At 42.3% G+C, this 10,534-nt stretch overlaps 1 protein-coding gene across 1 annotated transcript; it reads left to right on the top strand.

The window, feature by feature from the left end:
• Positions 1-306: 306 nt before the first annotated feature.
• On the top strand, positions 307-10,319 carry cmtm7 (CKLF-like MARVEL transmembrane domain containing 7). Its single transcript, XM_028013065.1, has 5 exons — positions 307-951; positions 1,865-2,041; positions 5,903-6,001; positions 6,113-6,191; positions 6,605-10,319. The coding sequence occupies exons 1-5, from the start codon at positions 838-840 to the stop codon at positions 6,616-6,618; spliced, it is 483 nt and encodes a 160-aa protein (XP_027868866.1). The 5' UTR covers positions 307-837; the 3' UTR covers positions 6,619-10,319.
• Positions 10,320-10,534: the final 215 nt, after the last annotated feature.

Raw genomic sequence — 10,534 nt, 5'->3', positions numbered from 1 at the left:
GGAAACGCCTTTCCCTTCAACCACTAGATGGCAGCAGCTGTGACAAACTGCACCTTTAAAACACGTTACAAAAAATACAACCATTCATACAATCTACACCAAATTAATAAAGTGAGTGATGATGAAATTTAATGGATTTCCTCTCAGCATCACAGATCAGAACCTGCTGCTGGCAGAGCCCCGTCTACTTCCTGTCAGTCTACTTCCTGCTTCAGACTGAGGATCACTGAAGCTCCTGTCTCCAACATTTTGAAACGACGTCACTAAGATCTACTTTTAGTCTCGGGATTCTTCGTCTTCCTCTCTGTTTTCAGGAAGCTGGCGCGGCGGCCATTTTAGGTTTTTATCATCCAGTTTTCTACCAAAAACTGGATCATAAAAGTCTTCAGGTTTGGTCTCAACTAAACCTTTTTTGAAGTACACTTTTGTTCACAGAAACTTCATAATTCCTTTTATTTGTTGTTTCTGTTGTTTTATTTACTTTGGATATTTAAAATGTCTTCCAGTGTTAAATGTTCATTCGAATTTAATGTGGTATGCTATTACCACGATGTTAGTTAAAAATGGTTGAAAAACAATTTTATCTGAATAACTTCTTGGACGATTTGTCATCCAGCATAACTTGTTATTGTACCGGCCATATTTAGCCCATAACAGAAACAGAAGACATGAAGCTCTTGGATTTTATTGTGAAAGTCCTCCCGGAAGTGTCCGGGTGTATCTGCGCTAGCTTACCTGCGGAGGAGAAGACGGTCCGCTCCCATCGACGCTCCGCTCCCTGCGGTTAAACTTCGCTAAAAGCGGTCATTTCCTCCGCTGGAGCCGCCAGCCGCCGCCATGTCCCTCACCGCCATCAGCAGCACGCCCTCCGGCGGCAGGTCCTCCGGGGACGGCGGCCTCAACCTGGGATACAGCCGGACCATCCCGGGACTGCTGAAGATCGGCCAGCTGGTGAGAGCCGCCGCGCCGCGCCGCGGGGAGGGCTGGCGGGGAGGATCGAGCCTCAGCCCGGTACCGGTACCGTTAGCCGGGGAAGCCGGCCGCTGTGTTTCTGATGAATTCATCTGTTTAAAATGTTTAATTGGAGCCGAAACTTTATTGTTTTCTTGACCCAAACATGGACAGAGCTGTAGAAAGCAGGGCCCCGGGTTCAGGAAGCCCCCTGTGCCCCCATAGCAACCAGCAAGTTATTTCTGTGTATTACATAATTCATCTTTTGAGGATGTTTTAAATTAGTTTTTCATGATAGTTTCTCCAAAGTTTAAGAGTTTTCTTGTGAAATCGGTTTGCTTCAGGCTCCCACATTCCCTCTGCGCAGTCAAATAATACAAACTAAATACTATTACATGCTGGTTACACACAAATAATCTGATTTCTGCCACAGCTTGGAAAATAGAAGATGTCATGTTTTACAGTAAATGTAGTGTTTATTAGTTTCTCTTATAGTTAAAACAATACAGCTCATTTAAACACCACTCTGCTTCAGAATCCATTCTTTAGTTTGCTGTAAGGTTAAAATTAATAAGATAATTACAAATGATGCTAATGCTAGCAGCTTGTTACACATGCAGTCAGCTGATTATTTTTGGTTATTTTTTATTTTATTTTGACTTTAATGTTATTTATTTCCGTTTTATTTCTCCTATTTTCTTTTTTCAGTGTTTGTTTCATGTTTCCTGTTCATTTATTGTCTTTCTGGTCGTTTGGAACAGGTTTTCTTCAGAACCGACCCGTTCTGGTCTCTGTGTGGTTTTGCTGGTTTCTCTGGTTTGTGGTTCAGCCTGTGTGTGTCTGAGGTTCTGCGGTTCTGCTCGGCCCGTTCTGGTTCTGGTGCTAACGCTAACGGACCGTGTTTTGCCTCCAGCTGTCGCTGCTTGTCGCCTTCCTGTGCGTCCGGCTGGCCCGCGGCTGGCCCAGCTGGTACGCCTTCCAGTTCTTCGAGGTGGTGGTGCTCTGGTTCCTGGTGGCCTTCCTCATCTTCTTCCTCATGCACCTGTGCAGGCTGCAGGTGAAGATGCCCTGCATCAACTGGCCGCTGGCGGTGAGATGCTCCTTCTGCTCCCATCAGACCTCGGGGTTAGCGACAGGAAGTGGTGTGGCGCGTCAGGCCGCTGTTCGGTTGAAAAGCAGCCTGACGCTGGTGTTTCCTGTTCAGACGCAGGAAACACCAGCTGGACCAGGTTTCAGTTTCAGGATTCATTCTAGTCTCTAAATATTAAAAAGTGACTTTCTAAACGTCTGCGTGGATTCATGTCCACCAGTGACTGGAACGCCTCGTCAGAGTTGCTCTAAAACCACAAGAATAAAACTGACTCCACAAAACAACAGTCCACCTCCCATCCACTAGGGCATAGGTGTCAAACTCTGGCCCGCGGGCCAAATTTGGCCCGCAGTGTAATTATATTTGGCCCGACGAGGCAATTTCAAATTAATATTAGAGCCGGCCCACTGGTATTATACGGTGGCAACGCTGTGACGCCGCACTCACTGCTTATACTACAAATCCCATAATGCTCTGCTGTTTTTTGGCGCGTCAATCAGGACAGAGGCAGACACGCCTCCTCCTCTGTGTCAGTAGCACTTATGGTAGCGGACATGGATGTATTAGGAAGGTGGTGATCCGTCTTCTTGCGCACTCCTTGGGTGAAAGCCCCGGCGCACCCCGCATCCCCGGGCCTCTCCCCCAAACCACACTGTGACCTCAAACTACAGCCGTCACTGTGTTACCCTACCAAAAAATGGCAAAAAGAAAGACAGAAAATAGAACTTTTCTGGACAGGTGGGAGACAGAATATCTGTTTACATATGTATGTGAGCAACTTTTCTCCTCAGTGAAGATGATGAAAACGTCTCACAGGAGACGTCTGACTGACGAACACCTTTGTTCGATAATGAAGGTTTCCTCAGCTCAAACTCTGAGCCCCAACATTGATGAACTGGCATCCAAGAAAAGATGCCAGGTATCTGGCTTGGCTGCATCAGAGTAGATCAGTGTGTCGCAAAATGAGCAATAAATACGTTTTCTATGCACCTTTTCTTGTTACTCCAAGGCCTGAATGGTTTATTCATAGTTATTATGTTATTTTATTTTCAAATTTATTAGTCTGTGTACGAAGCTAATTTTGACATTTACCTCAGAAAGGAGGCTTTCAATTTTTATTTACATTTTATTTAATATGCCATTTATATGTTTTATTATTACCGTATTTTCCGCACTATAAGGCGCACCTAAAAACCTTCAATTTTCTCAAAAGCCGACAGTGAGCCTTATAATCCGGTGCGCCTGATATATGGACCAATATTGAGCCACAACAGGTCTGGCAACTACGGTAAGCAGCCGCCAACTTCATTTTCCCCGTAGAAGAAGAAATGGGGGAAAGCAGCCGCCGATGCAGCCAGCGGTGCAGGCTGGGTTTTGTGTAAAGACCCCAAAATGGCTCCTATTAATAGACACGCTTGCAGAGTTTAAGCTCAAGGCGATCAGTCACACAGTAGAACACGGTAATGGGCTCTTTGCACCTGCCGCGCTGACGTCACAACCGCATGCGCAAATGCGTCTCTCTTGTTTCTGCTTTGAGTTACCATGACAGCTAGAAAAGACAAAGTCTTATTTCAGACACAAATAAAACAATACTATGAACATTGTTGTCTTCCTAATATAATGGGCTTTTAAGTTTTCATGGATTTTCAAACGGTCCTGAATTAAGAAGACGGTGGCTTGTAAATATTCGTAGCTACCAGCTAAAGCTAACGCAGCACAGCAAAGTTTACAGCCTTCACTTCACTCCGGATCAACTTCTTCAGCCTAAAGCAGAAGGTAAAGGAGCCTCCTGTGTTATTTCCATGGAATCACTTCTGTATTCAGCCTGAAAGAGTTTATGGGAACCAGAGAGCAGACCAGAACCAGACAGCCGAGCTACTGACCCGCCTGAACACACTGCTGGAAACACCGTCCTGCTTCACAAGAAACATGCTAAACTAATAAAACTAAGTAACACGGAGACCTTAAGGAACACGGCCATATTTTTCTAAAAGCAACAACTCTGAACCTGAACAGTCAGCTGAACTAGAACTCCGACACCAGAGCTGCTCTACTGTTAAGCTATGGGCTTGTTGTTCCTCAGGCTGCAGAAGCAAAAAGCCTGAACCGTAAAATCCCCGTTACTTGGTCTCTGACACTAACGACAATAAACCACCTAATATACTTGAACACAAGGTAAAAACATTGTCTGTTAGAATGGATGAAAAATGTTTAGATACTTAGATAGCACATTTTTACAAGAAAAATGTCCGGCATAAGCTAAAGCTAATGTTAGCCACAAAGTTTAAAGAAAGTAAAACTCACCTTCATATCTGTGTATAACGAGGCGAACATGTTAAAACCTTTCTCCAGCTTATTGTCGGGGCTTCGGCTCCATGTTCATCATTAAGCTGAGGTGCAAAGAGCCCATAGAGCAGCAGAGAGAGAATTTAACATGAACAATCAATGGTGCGGAAGTGGAGGAAGCAACAGCTGTTCATTTTGGGAATGAACGGAGTTTCAGAACGCTGGTTTGTAATCTATTAATAAAGTTTGACTGACCTATCTGACTATTTTGTCGACATTCCCTTTAGCGCAGCTCCATCTAATGGATGCATAACGTAACCGCAGCCTCTACTGTAGCGGCTATTCTATGCGCCTTATATATGAAAAAAGTTTTAAAATAGGCCATTCATTGAAGGTGCTCCTTATAATGCGGAAAATACGGTATTATTAGCAACTCAATTTTGCAGGCCTGCACTTTTAAGTTATATAAGCCTTGCTTGTTCAATATTTATTGTTAAATCAAAACTTGTTTAGGTCCATATTAAAAGATTCATTTGTCCAACCTTGGCCCTCGGCTTTGTTCAATTTAAAATTTTGTTCCACTGTGGATTTGAGTTTGACACCCCAGCAGTAGGGGAAGTCTAGAGTCAGTAATATTGGCATGCTGCTTTTCTATAATATCATAAAAATCATGAAGTATAGCAAACCTTTAAAGTCCCGTCTTTACTGAGCGTCTGGTTCCGACTCCCCCTAGAGGTCTGGAGGACTGCTGATGTTTTCTTCTATTTCCTGCGGTGGCAGGCAGTTAAACACGCGGCAAACACACAAATGATGCAAACTCACTAACACAATAAAAACAAAAGCAACAGAAAAATGCTACAAAGCGCAAAAACAACAGCAAGTACAAAACATCCAAGTCCTCCAGACCACTAGGGGGAGTCTGGAGCAAACACATGAATGATGCAAAACAGAAAAAACAGAGGAAAGGTGCAGACCTCTACAGACACCAGAAGCCGAAGAAAATACAACAAAGACCAAAACAGTGAGTTTAAAACTCTGCAGACAGAAATCCTCCAGGCCACCAGGGGGAGCCGAACGCCACATCAGAGACCAGACCTCCGTAAAGACGGGATGACCAGGAGAAAGAAAAGGTTTGCTGTACTTCATGTCTTTTGAAATACAGCTTTGTATAGCTACATTGCGACTCCAGACGCCCCCTAGTGGCCTGGAGGTTTTCTGCTCTTATCCCTGCTGCAGTTTTACAGCATCTTTTCTTCCACTTCCTGCAGCATTTTTCTGTTGCGTTTGTTTTTGGTGTTTTGAGTTCCATTCATGTTTTTGCAGCAGTTTTCACGTTTGCAGCGCGTCTGATTAGCATCGATAATAATCCAGATTAATCATTTCCAGTCTGGCGAAATATTCCAGCTGTGCTCAGACGTGAACCTGAACTAAACTCTGAGCTTAACGAATAAATCCGGTTTAAATCTTTACTTCAGATGGTTCTGATCTGATTTCATCAGAAAATGTTTGCAGGTTGATTCTGTGTCACGATTTAAAGGTTTTATATAAAGGAATGACCAGAGTTTCTGTGTTTAGGAGTTCTTTCACTACTCTGTCGGGTCCGTCCTGATCTTCATCGCCTCCATCATCGCTGCGGTGAAATGTGGCGCCGTTTCCTCCCTGGTGGTGGCGTCGGTGAGTCGCTCTGGTTAAACAACGGCAGAATAACTCAGGTCCAGAAGGGACTTCCTGTTTCCTCCCGCTGCGTGTCAGCGGCTGACGGCGCCACCTGCTGTCTGGTTGCAGGTTTTCGGGTTGATTGCGACGTTCCTGATGGTCGTCAATCTGTGGACATCGTACAGCGTCGCCTGCGGCCCGGCAGCTGGTACGTCCTCTCCTCTCATTGGTCAGTTTGTGTGAGTTAGCTCAACACCAGAGCGGGAAGACAGCAGCCTGACATGGGAAAGGTCAAAGGTCAGGCCTCTCTAGAACCAAGATGGAGGAACCCGGACGCAGCAGATCGGCTGATTTTCAGAAGTCGTAATCTGAACGTTTCACATGTAATTATCGTAAAAAGTTTGTCGTGATTCTAACGAGTTTTTTCTTGTTTTCTGTCTCATTTTAACGGATCGGTCAGACAGCATAGATCAGTGAACATAGAAGTTGTTCTGTTTACCTCTGAGCCAACGGTGACCCCACGGTGACCTCTGGTGGTTTAACAGAAACCCATCCGACTCGCCTGCGTTTTCTGTCTGCGTTGTTTTTACCCATCATGCTTTTCTCTCCTTCCTGCTGCAGGTGAACAGGAGTAAAAGTGACTCATCCTGAAAATGGCCGACGGCTGCGTCCTGCTCCACTTTTCTGCCCGGCAACAACCCGCTCATCGACCCTGATTGGATGAAAAACAGAATCTGGACCAAAACCGGCGAGCGGACCGGACCAGACGGACCAGATCATTTTACCTGAGTTCAGTCCGGTCCGGCAGCTGATCCGCGTCACGTTTTCTGTTTCAGCTTCATGTTTTCATAAAAACCTCCCAGTTTGGACCTCAGGATGGCACTTTTCAGGCTGCTGGCCGGCAGTGTGCAGCAAATCATGACTTCAGACCAAATTAAGAAGCAAACCGATGAATAAATCTAAAGGATCGTTTCTGTTGGTAATTTTCCTGAATCGTTCCGTTGACCTTCGTCACGTTTTGTGTCGATTTTTGGTGCTTTTCACTGAATTAACAAAAAACCGTCAAACAGAACCAAAGACAGCAGAACCGGCAGCAGAACCGGCAGCCTGTTCATGTAGAGGATCACATGGACATCTCTGCACTGATAAAGTATTTAAAACAAGCACACACTTATTTACAATAAACCTGAAATATTATAAAGCACCAGATGTTGCATGGATCAGAAAATGGCCGAAGCACAGAGGGAGACAAAACGCTCAAAATAAAACCTGCATGTTTGTTATATTGGCTGAGCAGAGAAACGAAAAGCTGAAGCGGATTTAAAGATGCTGAAGCACAAACTGAAGCCTCTGATGGTTCTGCATGTTTTTATTAATCTGTGATTTTCTGTGATTAATCTGTCAGCATTGATGCACGACACAAACCCAGATTTTACTCTCAATAAAAACCACAAAATACAAAAACCTGATAAAATGAAAAACTGTAAACTAAAGAAATGATTTAAAAATGATTTTACTTTGGGATGAAAAACTTGATAAATTGCTTCATCAATCAAGCAACTTTCCTTCCATCAAACATTAGACTTTAATATTCTGCTAATAATTAATTAAATTCTGTAACAAATTGTCCTCTAAAATTCTAACTAAAGTTCAGAAAGAGAAATGGACTTAGATAAAAATCTAATTCATTATTTCTCCAAACCTGATATCAGTTTTATTGAGTTTTTTACACAAACATTTGAAGGCCTTAAATCTTTTAATCTAAGAAAGCAAAAAAAAAAAAAAAACTGAGGAAAAAATCAGTTTTCTAATTATTTTACAGACTTTATAATTATTCTCCTGCATTATTAACTAGCTGGTTGTTACATTAATCTGTGAAAATAATTTAATAGAAACGTTACTGCTGCAGGGGAAGCTAACAGGATATCGTTAGCTTACCTTTGAAGCCATTTAAAAAATAAAAAAGTAAAATTAACTTTCAACATATTAAATCTGTAAATCTATTGTAATTATTATAGATGAACAGAAAATCCCTCTGTTAATTTTTAGTTCTGGTTAAAAGCCTAAATTTGATCATGTTTTAGCTAAGTTAGCATAGACGCTAACACTACATAGAGGCTTCCTGAATGGAAGCTAACTAGCTTTAGCTCATCAGTTCTTTTTTTAAAAAATTAAGACTTTAAACATTTATTGATTTTTTAAATAAATATTTATAAACTGTCTGGTAAAATCTGTGCCAAAATCTGCTTCTCTGTAATTTTAGCTTGAGCTAAGTTAGCTTCAGCTAACATGTTAGGGTAATGCTAGTATAGTGAGTACATACTGTGCATTATATCACATTATAAATGAGTAAAAACAAACTTTCCTTCAGCTTGGAGTCACTTTAGTTAATTGATTAAAAACTCTGGGGACATTTTAATGTTATTTTGTAAAAAAAATGCATTTTTGCAGTGAAGGTGTTTGATCTACGCTAGCTGCAGTTCAGTCTTTTAAAGATGGCCGTTCTTCCAAATAAAATCAGTTTCCTAGTTTGATCCTCTAACATGAACAAACATCAGCAAAGCTAAACTTTGGTTTTTAATCCTCTCTGCTCCCTGAATCCAAAACATTTCATAAGTCCCTCCTCCAGAACCAGAACCGGAACCAGATGAAAACATGAACAGAAACATTCCTGCCTGATTGATGTTTCCGTTTCCTCTGGCACCAAATGAAGGATTCACATCTAAACCTGTTCAGTCTGAATGTTTCACATCTCTGGACACTGAACCAACAGACTGTTGATTTTACTCTCACGGCGCTGACTCAGCGAGTGACGGCAGCAGCCCTCTGCGGCGGGCGGCCATCTTCCCGTCTAACCGTACAGAAGCTGGCGAATCGACCTGGACCTGGAGGCTGCATGGAGTTTTCTTCTCAGACAATCTTTAGAAATGAATCAGCTGCTGCATGTCTCTGAGTTCAGCTCAGGTTTTCTGTCTGATCAACTGCCTAGCTTCACACGCTGCTTGCTAAAGCTAGCTCTTCTTCACCTTGTAGACGCTTCAGTGATGGGCCACCATGTTGAAGCTGTAGCGTCGCTGCTTTGCTGCTAATCTGGGCTCTTATTTTGCATTTGGAGCAGATGGAAATGTCAAAGCTCAGTGGTGGGCACTGCTAGCTAAAATGTCAGCTGCGCTAACACTAAAGCGCTAAACAAACATTTGTTTTGCTAAAGCTAAAGCGATACATCACAGTACTTAGCAGAAGCTAATGCTAACGTGCTAACTTCAACCATGTCACACTCTGCAGAGAGAAACCTTTTTGCGCTAAAGGAAGTGATTCTTTCACTCGTGAGTTTTATAATTACTGAGTTTTGCTAACACTCTTGCTAATTTAGAAAAATATAGCATCAGGAGATTTTAACTATTTACTTTTGAACTGCAATGCATTCTGGGTACAGCATGCATCAGGTTATTAGGTGCACTGCATCATGGGTGGAAAACGTGAGGAGTTCCTGGTTTCAGATTGTTGTGATAAAAAATATTCTGGAAGAATATGAAATGTTTCATCCAAAATGAAAATTATTTGAACCAAACAGCTAAGTAAATCAGCGCTTTAGAATGTATCAGGAAAACCTAATTTAGGCAAAGCTAAGCAAGCTAAATGTTTTTAAAGTTGGCTAAAGCGCTACGCTAAACGTCAGCTCCACTGTTAGCGCATTAGCTGAAGTGTGCCCACCGCTGCCAGTTTTATTTCTCTTTATTATGATGCTCTGCCAGGTTTTATTCTTTTATTTTTCCATCTGAAGCACTCGTTTGAATCACTGGAGAAAACATATTTCAGCTGAATATTTAAGATTTTGTATTTCTATAGTTGAAACTTTTAATATTTCTGACTTCAGTGTTTTGTTATGGTTGATTTTTGATGATCGTTTTTCACTCTTTTATATTTCTGCCTGGATGTTTTGCCTGGATTCAGAAGAAATCTATCAGTTTGTCAGAGATTAGGCCCTAGCTGAGCCTGTTTACAGCAGAGCATCCAACCGTTCATCCAACCGTTTATCCAACCATCCAGGCCTGATTCTGGTTCCAGGCCAAACTCCACTGTTTACAGGATTTATTTAGCGTGTTTCTGCAGCGGAGGTGTCATGCTGTGGGACCTGAACGCCCTGCTAGCTAACATTGTTTAGCTTGTTCTCCAAAGTGCCTTATTGTTCTGTTCGTTTCTGGCTCGGTCCGAGGAGAACCGCAGGAACAGGCGTCACACAGATCGCACGACTCCTGTTGTTTTCTAGGTTTTTCAAACCACATCCTGTAAGTTGTTGCATCTTTTCAATTAAAGTCTCACTGCATCACGTTGAGCCGTTCTGTGTCGATAATCTGGGTTATTTATTCTCAGTTCATTTTTAAACTCATATTTTTATCATTTCGTTATAACAAGCTAACTGTTTAGCAACATGTTAATTCGGTTTGAGCTGTTTATTTAGAATATATTTAGCTAAATATTTAGCTTGTATACTAGCTGAAAATCAGAAGTGGACTACCAAAATAAAAGCTTGGTCTTGCGAACCTCTTC

This window comes from Xiphophorus couchianus, chromosome 3 (genome assembly GCF_001444195.1).
Source record: "Xiphophorus couchianus chromosome 3, X_couchianus-1.0, whole genome shotgun sequence".
In the NCBI taxonomy this organism is placed as follows: Eukaryota; Metazoa; Chordata; class Actinopteri; order Cyprinodontiformes; family Poeciliidae; genus Xiphophorus; species Xiphophorus couchianus.
The sequence above is the reverse complement of the archived record's forward strand: the minus strand, read 5'-3'. Positions and strand labels throughout refer to the sequence as shown.

What these genes read in the sequence shown, in the direction of transcription:
- cmtm7 (XM_028013065.1), top strand. Translation starts at nt 838, where the DNA reads ATGTCCCTCACCGCCATCAGCAGCACGCCCTCCGGCGGCAGGTCCTCC. An exon ending in GCATCAACTGGCCGCTGGCG is followed by an intron (nt 2,042 to 5,902) that starts GTGAGATGCTCC and finishes TTCTGTGTTTAG; the next exon opens with GAGTTCTTTCACTACTCTGT. An exon ending in CCTCCCTGGTGGTGGCGTCG is followed by an intron (nt 6,002 to 6,112) that starts GTGAGTCGCTCT and finishes GTCTGGTTGCAG; the next exon opens with GTTTTCGGGTTGATTGCGAC.